The 15,033-nt window shown below is 40.3% G+C and overlaps 1 protein-coding gene across 1 annotated transcript in view; it reads right to left on the bottom strand.

Moving 5' to 3' along the window:
• Positions 1-3,507: 3,507 nt before the first annotated feature.
• Positions 3,508-15,033, bottom strand: part of gdpd5a (glycerophosphodiester phosphodiesterase domain containing 5a) — a 29,427-nt gene continuing 17,901 nt past the window's right edge. The window contains exons 5-15 of the mRNA XM_063014324.1: positions 14,384-14,482; positions 14,060-14,153; positions 13,236-13,381; positions 12,269-12,351; positions 10,069-10,219; positions 9,749-9,970; positions 9,051-9,208; positions 8,170-8,317; positions 7,282-7,364; positions 4,647-4,759; positions 3,508-3,777 (exon numbers count right to left, since the gene is read on the bottom strand). Of these exons, the coding sequence (XP_062870394.1) occupies positions 3,686-3,777; positions 4,647-4,759; positions 7,282-7,364; positions 8,170-8,317; positions 9,051-9,208; positions 9,749-9,970; positions 10,069-10,219; positions 12,269-12,351; positions 13,236-13,381; positions 14,060-14,153; positions 14,384-14,482 (1,389 nt within the window). The 3' untranslated portion in view covers positions 3,508-3,685. The remainder of the gene's footprint in view (positions 3,778-4,646; positions 4,760-7,281; positions 7,365-8,169; positions 8,318-9,050; positions 9,209-9,748; positions 9,971-10,068; positions 10,220-12,268; positions 12,352-13,235; positions 13,382-14,059; positions 14,154-14,383; positions 14,483-15,033) is intronic.

Below are 15,033 nucleotides of genomic sequence, written 5' to 3'. Positions count from 1 at the left end.
CCCCCTCCCCCCATGATCAAGATTCCACTTAGAAAAAAGCGTCAACTTGTCACTGATAAGAGAAGTGTGAGGTGCCAAGAGAATTAAGAGAGAAGGATTTATTTACAGAAGATGAGTGGCACAGAAGACAAGTGATATTTGGATGCATTTTCATGCAGTAAATCAATCGCAATCAAGATGTCAGTACAAGTGACCCAAGTGAACCGGATCACATTACTGAGTGACTCAGATTAACCCGAGTCAATAAAATGAACCGAATTTACCACCACTACCTCGCACACCACTAGTTTTACATGACACAAAGAGCCAATCAGAAATAAAAAGCAAAGTAATAACTTCACACTGAACAGCAAAACACGTTTTTGTGATTGGTTTAGAGATAATAAAAAAAAATAGCCTTTGCTTTAGGGCTGTGCAATATGACTAAAAACTCATATCTCAATATGCTTTTGAGAAGTGGCGATATACGATACGATATAATGTACATTTAAAGTACAATGGCAGGCCACTGCACGTATTTTAGCTTATTTTGTTTATAAGTTATCCTAATAACACAAAATACTGATACATTCTAACAAAATTACAGTGTACATATTTTGTATTATTACAAGGCTGTATTTGTATTAATATTGACAATAGTAATATTATATCTATATATTATATACATTGAACATATTAAACAAACCAGAAGAATCTTAAAATAACATTTACGCTGTCCAGTTTACTTCAAATAAAGCATAAAAAATCCCCCAAAAAGTTTAATATTTAATAATGCTTTGCTAGCATTGCAAAATAAAAAACGCACATAACCGCCACTTACCTGTGCTTCTCTTCTTCAAATTGAGACCAAATCTTTATCCGTGTTGTTCCATTAGGGATATTATCCACTTGTTTTTTCTTCTTGGAGACCATCTTGTATGTTTCCAGAATATTTCCAGAATATATAAATCCATATCCAACTGTGCTTGTCCACAAAACTAATGAAAACAGCTAGTCGGATAATTGATTCTCTCGGCTTTCTGGTAAAAAGCTGAAACTGGTAATTCGTTCACTAAACTGTCAGTTATACAACAACCAATAATGAGAGAGATTGAAATTCCGCCCAAAATCTAAACTCAGAAGCTCTGATTGGTTTATACAGCTGTTTTTCAAGGCATGACCCACGACTGAATCTCTTTAACAACTGAACTGATTCATGGAGTTGTTTACGCAAGACATCATAATGAGGAAAACAAATGAATTCATCATAGATAAGAGCACAGCTCCCTGATTCGATTCCAACGAATAAGTCGTTTGAAAAGAGTCATTTCTGACTTAGTGATTACTCAGTGATTCAGTTAGCATGTGTGTGCATTGCGTACACACGCTCTCGCGTGAAAAAATGCGTTCTGTGCGTTCACCTGTCGATTCAGATTTAAAGGAACACTTAGCTAATAATGAGCCATTTATATTTTTATTTTAGTCTCGCTGGGCCAGACATTATCTCTGGTGAATCTTGAATCTTTTATTTTAAACCCTCCCGCCCCTGCGAAATTATATCTTATATGGAACTGGTTCGTGGTGCAAAAAAGTTTGGGGACCGCTGTTCTAAACCACACCCTATTGTACTATATTGTATGTCTTATTCTTATTATAGCACTACCAACAGTATAGTTACTCACTATGTTGCGCATAGGATGTGCTTTGGGACACAGCCAGGAAATCACTCGCATGCTATCAACAGTAAATGTAAGCTTTACAAAAACCATGGCAACTGTCATTTGCAAAGGTTGTGTTAACATATTAAATAAAGGTAAAATATTTTTTACAAATAACTTTTTTATAAAGAATTACACTATATGGTCAAATGTACATGAATACCCCTCATTACTACAATGTTTACTTGTTCTGGCCACACACAATTGCTTACTGATGTATAAAAATAATAATATATAATCAATTACACGGTGCCATAGTTGTGGTTGGAGTTCCAACTTGACTGTGCCTCATGCAATTTCATATTAATACCCATCATTTTGGAATGGAATGTCTAACAATCTGGTCAAATGTCCACATACTTTTGGCCGGATATTGTATTGTACAGGAGGTAGAAGTACATACAATTATGATAAATAAACACTTGGATTTACTTCTGAGCTCAAAGAAAGGACACGAAAAGAAAAAAGGAACACCTTTAATTGCATTGACACACCTTTTAGAACAATGGAGCAAATGGTAACCCTATTTCTGAAACATTCATTTCAAAGATATGATTGGTTCAAATCTTATATTGCCTGTTTTATGAATGGAAACTCCTCCGTTGTTAAACAGGGCCAGTCTGTAGACACAGACACACTCGTTTTCAGGGCAATTCCAACATCTGCAAAGACTTTCCCGGTCTATTTTCATGTTAATTTGTTTCTTATATTTTTCTGTACAATGTATATATCCAAAAATAAAACTGTACACTACTAAAGCAGCACATGTATATATCTTATATACAATAAAAATCTAAATTATAAAATACATTTACACAATTTACCTATACCAAATGTAGCGAATCACCCCAGACATGATTGGTTTGTGGTATGTTTCTTATTTAGTAAGTGTGATTGATCGGAAAACATACCAGTTTGTTCAAAAAATTTTAATTGTGGATCTTAAAATATTGGGAAAATATTTTGGATCAAAAATGTAAAAATTTGGGTGGGTAGAAAGTTCTACAATGTCAGTTATATATGTGGCATTATAATCCCTCTTTGCCCATATACACAGCATGCTTTCCTATGTCTTTTGAATATATGCACTGGATGTATATTAAATAACAAAAACTAATATGCTTAATTGATTGTTTTCCACATCCACTGCTTTTTAGCTTCAGCACAAAAATAAGAACGAAGCCGCTCGGGTGGCACAGCGGTAAAAACACACGCTGGAACCAGAGCTGGGATCTTGAATACATAGTATCGAATCTCAGCTCTGCCTGTTGTTCATATGGGTGGGACTAAGCCGGATGGGGTCTCTCTCTCTCATGACTGGTGCAATTACGACCTCTGATTGATGGCGCCTGCACAGGGCGAGATGAGAAAAGAGTGCTCTTAGGGTGTGTCCCTCCGTACACGCAGCTAAGCTGCACTGCACTCGTCAAAGTGCATACAGCATGCTGTCCACGTGTCGGAGGGGGCGTGGGTTAGCTTCGTTCTCCTCAATCAGAGCAGAGATCGGCATTGGGGGAGAGGAAGCATGATGCAATGGGGCAACTGGACGTGCTAAAGGGGAGATAAAGGGGAGAAAATGCATAAAGAAAATATAAAAAAATAAATAAATAAGGAAGAACACAGCAAATACCAAGCATGTCTTGGCTGATTGACTAAATCTGGCATTTTGTATAAATGGTGCAAAAATGAGGCATCAGGAAGGAATTTTTTCTAAACAAAATAAGTAATACAAATTTATTAATGAGCAGAAACTGACATAATTTAATCTTCAAAGTATATGATCAGTGTTTTTTGATCAGTTATTCATTATTCATCCAAAAGTTGACTTTAAAACGAACAGGATCATCTTGTCCTTGACCGGTCCCTTTGCAAAACCAGCAGTAGTACGAATAAAATTCAAAACAAGAACACAGTGTCATAAGTGTCTTAACTTCCAAACATCCAAAAGGACATATAAGAGTGTTCAGTGTTTTCACAGGAAACCATGTTTAATGGGAAATCCCACCATGTGTGTATCTCTCAAAACCATGATCGGTGTACAGAGAGAGCTCATCAGTGCTACTGACTCCGTTGTTTATTTCTGGAAGAAAAATAGCTTAGCATTAGCATAGCAGTAATCGTCATATTTGTGTGTGATGATATAGGACAGCATACAGTATTTAATAATATGATTATAGTAAAAGTGGATCTGGTCTGCATACAAGGCTCAGCACAGTTTTTACATTGCAGACACTTCTTGATGCAACCTTTCAGGCTTGTGATCGGCACTGAGAGTGCACTGACAACAGCTAGGCTGTTTCAGCCACACCCCTTGTCTTGGGACTTTATTAATACTAACAGAAACTCCTCTCCTAATCAAAGCTCATCCACCTTGTGCAATATACCACTTTTGTGCAGTCAGAATGTGCAAATTAGTTATGGGCTAGTGCATGTATGAAACTGTACTGTATTGGATCTTTATTTTTAATGCAGTTGGGCTGGAAAGGAGTATTATATTATACACACATACACAGGGCAAGTCAGAAAGCAATGTTGCTTTTGTTACATTTACTATGGGTTTGTGTGAAAATCTGGCAAGTTCTCCACATAGACAGCATTTTGAGTCATCCTGTGTGCGCTCCAGAGAAGCACACCTATTGGTTTGAATGGCCTGAGGCTAACTTGCAACAATAGGCGGGGGCAGCCGATGACTTAATCGCTTTCGAAGTAGTGAGTCTAAATAATCTGCCTTCTAAAGTTCTATGTCAATCAGAATTCTCTCTGCTTAGGCAGCTCACTAGGTTTTTAGACAGACCCAATGACTCATAGTCCAGGTAAGAGCCAAATAACCTACTACTACAGTATATAACATTACTTAGTTGCACCATCTAGTACTCAGATGATTAAACATCGGTTTTTCCTGACATCAGGTACTGCAGGCCTTAAATATAGCTCATTAATGGTTCTGACCTGAGAAGATAAGTTTCTCTTTCATGATGTTGACATCACGGCTGGGTCTGCGCACCACAGCGCTAAGCATGATCTGCTCCGGGTTGTAGCTCCTCATCCCGCTCATCCTCCACCTGGAGAACAACGATAATATATAAAGTGTATAAAAACACTGCAGCCAGTGCGCAAAGTTCAACAGAGGAACCAATAGCTTTTCTGTATTTGTACAAGTCTGCGTCCTTTAAAAAAATGACTCCATTCCAAACGGCACAGTGCTTCCTGCAGAGGTTTTATCTTTTCGAAAATAAAACTATTGGTTAAGCACTGGACATGGCTTAATATTTATTATAGTACTATGCTGGAACACAGCTTCATTTTTTCCTGCTAGTAATAAGAAGGTCTGATGCTCCCACGGTACCCTGAAGAATGTTGGTCGAAAGCAAATTTTTGCCACACTTCGTCCAAATCTTGGTGGGTGTTTGGTGCTAATCGCTTGGCTTCACAAGTATGTTGTGAGATTTCAACTATGACACACCCAAACCCAGAGAAGAGTATCTATTGCTTCACTAATGTATGTATCCTAAACCCACCAAAATCTATATTTTATTTGGCCATTACATTATACTGTAGTTATATGCTTTTAACTTTCAGGCAAATTTTGGGAACGGCCCTTTCCTCTACCAGTATAAATGTGCTGCTGTGCTCAAAACACAACACATTTTATTATTTATTTTATTTTAGCATTTTGCCCATTTTCTTTCAATCTGGTTTCTACTCCCCCACTAAAGTTCCACTGGTGTTTCCACCGAAAAGAGTCCTGGATACACTGACAGGCATGTAGTCGCCAGCAACTTTAAACCTGACAGAGTACCCACACAAAGCTGTACTGTGTACAGAGAGTCACACATTGCCCCATAGGATTTCCCATTACTGGTCCTGGCACCTAGACCAGTCCCAGACTCATGGAGAAACCCTATCCGACCCTCCCTTCCTCCCTCAGACATGGCTAATTGTGTCTGTTGGATGCCCAGCCAGATTGATGGCTCTGCTGAGATTTGAACACTCCTTGAACACTCTGCTAGTGTATTAGTATTTTCCACAGTGTACCTCAGTAGCCTGTGTGGTGCGTAATTATAGGGTAGAGCAGTGGCTTTGTGAGTGGCACCACCTCACTTCACAGGAAACACTGGCACAGCTGGCGCAAAAGCAGTTTTACTGTGCATGATGTGAATGCAGCCTGAAGTACATACTGTTCCAGGTAGGCAGCAACATTGACACTCATAAGGATGGATAGTCATGCTATTTTAAAACAAAGGGATAGGACAAAAAAACATTCTGGACGTAAAAACTTAAGACATCCAACCACAGCAAAAGGTCAAAGCGAAGCATTGTGGGTCCTGGAATAATTCTGTTTACCTGATAATGTGAATGCTGAGAGATTGCAGAAAGCAGCAGAGTGAAGAGGCATGCACAGAGCGGCCAGCACATACAGCAAAAAGAAATAAAGACGGAAGAAGAAGGAAGAAACAAAGCAAGGCATTCAGTTCAGAAGCGGACGGTCATACAGCTCAAATACAGCAAGCACGCACAGTCCTACAGTACTGTGAAAAAGTAAACACGATGCCTTTCTGTTGGCCTTTAATACTGGGTATGTTTGTCACACTGAATGATTTCAGATTCTCAATATTACACAAAGGAAGCTTTAGTAAAACAAATATAATTGTACATCATTTGCACCACCTTTAACAATGCCACAAATTCAGCCTCTTTGAGCTCCTGGAGCTGCTATCTTACGTGTATGGGGTGGTCTTTGTCCAAAGCTAATGATCCACAGCTGAACCTCATTACATAAAGTATTTGGGCGGCACGGTGGCTAAGTGGGTAGGACTGTCGCCTCACAGCAAGAAAGTCCTGGGTTTGATCCCCAGGTGGGGCGGTCCGGGTCCTTTTTGTGTGGAGTTTGCATGTTCTCCCCGTATCTGCGTGGGTTTACTCCGGGTGCTCCGGTTTCCTCCCACAGTCCAAAGACATGCAGGTGAGGTAGATTGGAGACACTAAATTGTCCAGGACTGTGTTCAATATAACCTTGTGAAATGATGAATCTTGTGTAATGAGTAACTACCGTAACCAAAGTGTAAAACATGACGTTAAAATACTAATAAACAAACAAACAAACAAACACAAGGTATTTAAGGACTGGCTTCATTTGGCAGAGACTATTTTGACAGTTATGCTGTTCATGATTTTGACTGTTACTCTGTCTTGTCTTTGATAGTTATTGAAATAATGTATTGTATTTTCTGAATAGTGTATCTTGTTTAAAGTTTATTTATTAGGATTCGAACACAGTCTTGGACAATTTAGTGTCTCCAATTCACCTCACTTGCATGTCTTTGGACTGTAGGAGGAAACCAGAGCACCCGCAGGAAATCCACGCAGACATTGGGAGAACATGCAAACTCCACACAGAAAGGACCCGGACCGCCCCACCTGGTGATCAAACCCAGGACCTTCTTGCTGTGAGGCGACAGTGTTACCCTTCAAGCCACCTTGACTCCATTACACTCAGGTACAATTAAATTTCTTATGGTGTTTCTCCTATACAGGTCCTGGTTACATATTTGATGCTAATAGTGCTTTTAAAATGTGTACTTACTTTTGAAATATGAATATTCCTATAACGATTGCAGTAGATATCAGATCGGATGTGATCCATATCAAACAGTATTCATCTGGACTCTGTAAGAAAGAGCAGATGCAGTTGCGCTGTTTAACCACTAGATGGCATTACAACATGACTGCAGGAGTGCTATACTACACACGGTGTAGTCCAAAACATAGTTAAAATACGACTCCAGATTATCATTATTATAAAACTACAATAATAATAAAACATGATAGGCATAATAATGTATGCAAGTGTAGGAGATATAGTCTAGATATTTTTTAATAATCTAGCATTACTTTTAAATAGATCAAAAACACACATGAACAAATTCAGATTATTAATTTAGTCATATACATTTCTATAATGTTATTTAACTTTGTGCTATGGCCTCCTTGTTAGTAAATATGATTAACTGTACCTGGTGACTGCTCACTGCCCATATAAATAGGACTAGTCTGAAATGGAACAGTGTTCTCTTGCCAAGGTCATGAAGCTTTAGGTCCCAAACTGTCACCTAAAGCTGAACAGAAATTTGTCTAAATGGTTCATTCTAATCCAATAACCCTTTAAAAACAGACCTACAGTGAACTATAGTGCTGAAACATGGTAAACACTGTTTACCGTTAAGCAAGCTAGACAACAAAAGCAGGTGAACATTTTTTCTTGCTGATCATTTTTTGTTTGGGTGACCTTGGCAAAAGAGATCACTGTTCCACATACTTTTTTAAAAGGTGCAGTCAAAGTAGCCCTATTTATATGGCCAGAGAGAAGTCACCAGCTTTATAATAAATACATTCATAATAACTAACCACAAATGATGAGGCCATACAACTTAAATGACATGACACGTATGGTAATTCTCAACACAGAACTTACCATTAGCCAGATGGGTTGAGGCACGTTCCGAAGGATGTGAGGAGCATCAGATGAGACGGACTGAACGCCGCTGCACCACAATACTGAGTAGAGCCAGGGCTCATTCACCGGGTACACATTCACACTCATGTTGCTGTTTCTGAAGCGCCTGCTCACACACATTCAAACACCAGTGCACACATCAGTGTAATGTAACACATTGTCCAGTCTGTGTAGTACAGTTATTAAACTAATTTACTCTGAAATATTATACTGAAATACCAAGACACACTTGGTATTTGTTACAGTGTTACAGTGGCAGCCCAAAAAAATTTAAGACTAGGAGTAAAATGCTTCTATTTTGCATATTTTTCATTAGAAATTATATAATCAGAAGAATGATTTGAGTTAAAAGCTAAAAAATTGACGTTGTACTAAATAAAAGGCATTTCTCAGTATTTGGTTTGATTAATGCAAATGTATTCTGATGAGTAAATCAAATCCACCTGCTAAAGGCTGTCTGAGCACAAGCTTCAATAAAAAGGGATCAACATGGTCACTTTTAAAATGTGCTTACTTGCTTTTTAGCAGCAGCAAATAATAGAATTCTGAAACATATGTATGATTTTGTTTTGTTTGTTTGCATTTGTTTTTTATAAAATAAGCTTTTCATTAGTGGATTTTTGGCAACCACTGTATGTGTACAGATGTTAGCTGAACATTTTGTCCCATATCCGTTCCATTTATAATAAATAGCACAGTCCATTACTGCTGGGATCCAGGGCTGAAATCTCCAGTGGTGCTATCGGCTGGTCGGGTATCTACATACAGACATGATTGGCTATGCCTGGGTTGGCGAGGATGTGACCCTGAATGAAATGATTGTGTAATTGGTCATGTACCTGATCTCTGATGCTGTAGCTTGGCTGTAGTGTAAGCTGACTGTATGAACTGGGGTCTCTTTAAGATCCTCTACAGCAACCTTCTCTAACGACGTCTGCTGCATGAGAGGCACGGCAGCACCCACCTTCTTCTTGGACCAGTCTGAAGTCTTTATCACCTTCACACACATAGTAATGAAGTAACAATTAACGTAATGTTAATATTTAATTAAATTATATGGTTATATTATTATCAATGTGATTAAACTGTAAATTGTAAAATTTAATAATAACATAATTTAAGTACAAATGTATTTACTGAATTTAAATAAAAATAATAAAAAAGTAAAATAATAAATACAGACTATTCATAATAATATAAAAAATGGTACTACTACTACTACTACTAATAATAATAATAATATGTTAGTGGTAATTTACACTAGCCCTCTAACACTGGTATTCAGGGTTCGAATCCCCAGTGGTTCTACTGGCATCCTGTCCAGGGTGTGCCGACCAGACATCTACAAAGACATGATTGGCTAATGTCTAAGGGGGGTGGCCAAAGCCCTGCGATTGATTGGAGCCCTGTCCTGGGTATTCCTGCCTTGTGCCTATTGTTTTCCAGTGGAACTGGACCAGCCGTAACGCGGACCATGGTAAAACTTGATAAAAATGAAAATAATTAATAATAATAATTCAAATAATAATAATATTACCTGGTCAGGCTGGATTCCTGAGCGCTGCACAGCCTTTAGTGCATCATTAATCCAGGACTGATATCGCGGGTGATGTGCTGGAGGTCTGCGCAGACTGAAAATCACAGAGCGGTTCGTCTTCACCGCCAGACGCAGCAGGTCCACCAAACTACACACTGTCTGATTAGCTGCTCTGCCTCGCTCCTTCACTGACATAACCTGCACCATCCAGTATGGGTCATCCTAAAGTACAAAACAGACAGGGCGAAGAAGAAGCTGTGTTGTTTTACTCTTCATTTGGGCTTATGTAAAATCTCATGTGTGTGTGTGCTTGTTTATACCCTGAGGAACCACAGGCCGGCATTTAAAGAGCGGATCTCGGCCCAGCTGAAGAGTGAGGCGTCCTCGTGCTGTCGGTGAGGAAAAACATGTGCTACGTTTGTGGTGCGGCACAGAGTAAGGTCACGCATCAGGAACGCCACTCCGTCTGTACTGGAAAAGAAAGTGGGAACAATGGTAAGCTGTAAAGAAAACCCTAAATAAAGCCAGAAAATCACTCATATGTGCTGTGTAAACAATGTCCGGCAATGCAATTTTACTGAACAATTTCTGTTTCTATTTGCTGAATGTAACATATTAAGAAATTACATTGTTATACAGTATTGAAAGTACAAGCGACGTTTTGTTAAACAATAACCCCATAAAAATATGCAGATGCACACCAGCGCCGAGATTCTGCACTCCTTGGTTTGCTACCAATCGGCTGGGCGCCATCTAGCGGGCATAATTGGCAGTACCTGCAGCAGATACTAATTGGCCACCGTATCTGCAGGGTGGGGACCGGACTATGTGTGGGTGGGTGGGTCTTCATACGCTGTGTAAGGACCCTGATTGACGGAAGAGATGCCTGTGCAGAATGTAGGGCGAGAAGAGCAGGGCTGTGCACGTGTCGGAAGAGGCGTGTACAGCGACGTGCTCTCCTCAGATGCAATCAGGTATACCTCAGCAGCGGAAAACAAATTGTGTGCGCTAAATCGGGAGGACAATGGGGAGAAAATACATAAAAAAATGCAGATGCTTGCTTTCTATAAACTATGTCTTTTTTTTTACAAGGACACTTAAGCAAACATAGAACTTAAGCAGGGTTTTGCTGTAATTATATTATTTTGGGGGGATAACAGTATATTCCTCACCGCTGTGTATAAAGACAGGCTGTAGATGTCAGTATTGTTTGTTTATCAGGATTTTAACGTCATGTTTTACACTTTTGGTTACATTCATGACAAGAACGGTAGTTACTCATTACACAAGGTTTATCAGTTCACAAGGGTATATCTAACAGTCATGGACAATTCAGTATCTCCAATTCACCTCACCTGCATGTCTTTGGACTGTGGGAGGAAACCGGAGCACCCGGAGTAAACCCACGCAGACATGTGGAGAACATGCAAACTCCACACAGAAAGGACCCTGACCGCCCCGTCTGGGGATCGAACCCAGGACCTTCTTGCTGTGAGGCGACAGTGCTACCCACTTAGCCACCGTGCCGCCCCCGTAGGTGTCATTATAGTGATCCAAGAATGCCAAACAATTGAAAAACATTGCATAGTTTTTATATAACTGTAATTTCTGGAACTTTTAGCTACCTAAAGGGTTTCTAAAACCACTTTAAATTAAAAATCATGTCAATATAATTTGTATACATTTATAAATAAATAAATGTTGTCAGTCCAGCTTGTTCTTGGTCTTCCTCGTCTATTGAGTCATTCCACTGCTATCATGTCATAAAACTGCCTTCATTATTGTCATGTGTGTGCTTCAATGTACCCCCAAAGTGCCCCCAAATAACGTAATTTGCAGGACTAGGCGTGGTTTAGTTGTTCTGGCCATCTCGTAAACTTGCTCAGTGGTTATAATCTTCCTCCATTAGATTTTTAGCAGTTTAAATCAGACTAGGGTTTGAATCAGCATGGTGGCTCGGTGGGTAGCACCGTTGCCTCACAGCAAGAAGGTCCTGGGTTCGATCCCCAGGTGGGGAGGTCCGGGTCCTTTCTGTGTGGAGTTTGCATGTTCTCCCTGTGTCTGTGTGGGTTTCCTCCAGGAACTCTGGTTTCTTCCCACAGTCCAAAGACATGCAAGTGAGGTGAATTGGAGATACTAAATTGTCAATGACTGTGTTTGACATTCAAACTGATGAATCTTGAGAAGAGTAACTACAGTTTCTGTCATGTGTAACCAAAGTGTGTAAAACATGACGTTAAAATCCTAATTAATAAGGGCCAGGCAACCCATTATACTCCGTCACTGATCCAGAGCAAAGTTTTTGACTGAAATGGGTTTATTAGCTTGCCTGCACTTCATCAGCTGAGTTACTAAAAGCCTCCTGAGATCTACTCAGCTCAATATCTCTCAGTATCAGGTGTAACAACCACATCACTACAGCTGGAGCTGAACTTCCTTTCTAAGAGAACAGCACAGTCATGCTCTGAACTCACTGCATCTGCTAGTTCTCTGACATGAACGTTATGAATAAAGAGGTACCTGATGGTGACGTCGGCCTTGAAGCCACTGACTTTCTGCTGCAAGGCTTTGTTGAAGGACATGATGGTGTTTTCAGGAGCGAGCTGAAAGACAGACAGCAGTCACACAGTCAAGTTTAGGGCTCTGTGCAGGCCACTGGAGTTCTTTCGTACCAATCTTGTCAAACCATTTCTTTAAGGACTTTACTGAGTGCACACAAAGGTGGATGCATATAATTCATTGTATATATTTGATATTTGATAGCTGAAACACCTGAAATCAATAATTAGAAAGGTTGTCTACATACTTTTGGCCATGTAGTGTATTATTTGGGTGGTGGCTTATTCTCAGAACAGCAGTGACACCGTTCTTATCAACCAGGATAATCCACTAGCACACCAGTGCTGAGATACTAAGCTCCCAGGTTCGAATCTCGGCTTTGCTATCGGCCGGCTGGGCGCCCTCTAGCAGGCACAATTGGCTAATGCCTGCAGCAGACAAAATTGACCTTCAGTCTGCTGGGTCGGAAAGACCGGACTAAGTGGTGATGTTATCAACGCTGTGTAAGGACCTTGGTATGGTCCACAGAAGTATGGTAGAATAAGAAGGGATTGGTGGACTGCGCACACATCGGAGGGAGTGTGTTTTAGGTGAATATACACCCTCCTTGGACGCCATCAGGGTCCCCAGTAGTGGATTTGGGAGAAAACGAGTGAAAATGCATAAAAACATAGCAACATTGCTCCTGAAAACCTGGGTTCAATCCTTTCATCTGGTCACTGTCTCTCACTTTAACATTATTTAGCATGTAAATTTATTTCTAAATAGGTTTCCTCCCACCTCCCAAAACATGAAGAGTGTGCACTAATAACTGTAAATTGCCTCTAGGTGTGTGAGAAAGATACCAGTACCAGTACCATCAAGAAACCACAATGGATAAAGTGTTTAACAAAAACAAAACAATTCTCATGTGACCATGTTGCATTACCATTGGAGCTCCTCGATGGCCAATGATCGAGGGACGTGGTTTCAGCTCTGATCGGTCCATGATGCAGGGGGAGGAGATGGTGAGAGGGGTCAGATACAGAGCCAGCAGAATACCAATATACAACAGTAGCATCACCACCTGAAACCCTGAACACACACACACACACACACAAACACATAAAGAAGGCCTCAGTGAACATATTTACACTAATGAGCCAAAACATTATAACCATCCCCTAAAAATGTACATCGAAGTGCGTTTTTGGTACCACTGGTGCATGTGAGGATCAGGGATTAATTAAATGTTGGGCTCATGGTAGTTCCTTACAGTTTGCAGGTTAATCTGATCAACATTGTACACATTGTACCCCTCTACACAAAGTAAGGTCTTTAAAGACATGAAGCTTGGTTTAACTCTAGTGACCTCTGACTCTAGCCCCACTGAGCAGCTTTGGAATAAACTGGAGCATCATTTGTGACTTTCATGACCAACATTGCCCAGCCATACAAATGCTCCTTTAACTAAATGGGTACAAATTCCCACAGACATACTTAAAACGCATGTGAGAAGCCTTCTCAGAGGTCACACTATTTTTATACTATACTTTAATAAACCTAGACACGAGGACAACATGCAAACTCCACACAGAAAGAATCAAACCCAGGATCTTCTTGCTGTGAGTGCAAAAGCACAAGCAACACAAGGCTTAGTGACCAGAAGGCTGTAAGTTCAAATCACAGCCCTGCCAGTGAGCCTTTATTGAGTCGTTAACTAACAGTTGCTCAGATCTGTGTTTAGACTGATTGGGGTATTTGCACACTTACTTGTTCTTTCTCCACGTGCAACCAGCCCGGCAACAATCCATCCCAGAGCTGTCATGGCAGCTACAGCTCCTATGTGGAGGAAGGGCCCTGTCGACTACACAGACAAAAAAGAACCAGTTTTTAATCATCTTAACTCCTTCAAATTAATTAGAAATGTTTAAAGATATTCACTAAAAATGTCATTCTTAATGGAGCTCTTGAGCTCTTACGAAACATGGACATTGACACTTCACCTCTCCCGCTATACTAGTCCACCGTAGATGTGTCACGAATCCATAAAAAAGTATTTACTAAATAATCTTAAGTGTATAAATGTGTTCAAACCTGTAGGGAGATTAGAATGATGTCCCATTCGTCTCTCCATAAGTCATCGATAGATATCACACCTGTGATGGTGGTAAGCAGGACAGCAAGAACGCCAATCTGTGAATAATGGAAAATTGGGCACAATTAAACACCCACTACAGAAACGGAACACAAGAATTTCACCACTGTAAGTTGTTATTTAATATACTTATGACCCTATAACATTTAAAAAGAATTACAAGCTGCTCAGGTGACGAATACATCTTATTGAGTCTCAGCTCTGCCTGCCGTCTGGGCTGAGCAGCCACATGAACAACGATTGGCCTGTTGTTCATATAGGGGTGGGGCATTAAGCCAGATAGGGACTCTCTCATAACTGATGCAATTACGACCTCTGCTAGCTGGTTGATGGCGCCTGCACAGGGGCGGGGAAGGAGTGTGTTGATCAGGGTGTGTCTCTCCGTACACAGAGCTGATCCGCAGCTGATCTTAAGTAGTGTGGGTGACAAAATGCATACGGCTGCTGCCCACGTGTCGGAGGGGGCGTGGGTTAGCTTCATTCTCCTCAATTCAGAGCCGTGGCCAGCATTAGTAAAGAGGAAGCATGACGGAATCGGGCAATTGGACGCGCTAAAAGTCGGGAGAAAAAGGGGAGAAAATGCATAAAC

This window comes from Trichomycterus rosablanca, chromosome 18 (assembly GCF_030014385.1).
Source record: "Trichomycterus rosablanca isolate fTriRos1 chromosome 18, fTriRos1.hap1, whole genome shotgun sequence".
In the NCBI taxonomy this organism is placed as follows: domain Eukaryota; kingdom Metazoa; phylum Chordata; class Actinopteri; order Siluriformes; family Trichomycteridae; genus Trichomycterus; species Trichomycterus rosablanca.
Note: the sequence above shows the minus strand (reverse complement) of the source record. Positions and strands in the feature narration are given on the sequence as shown.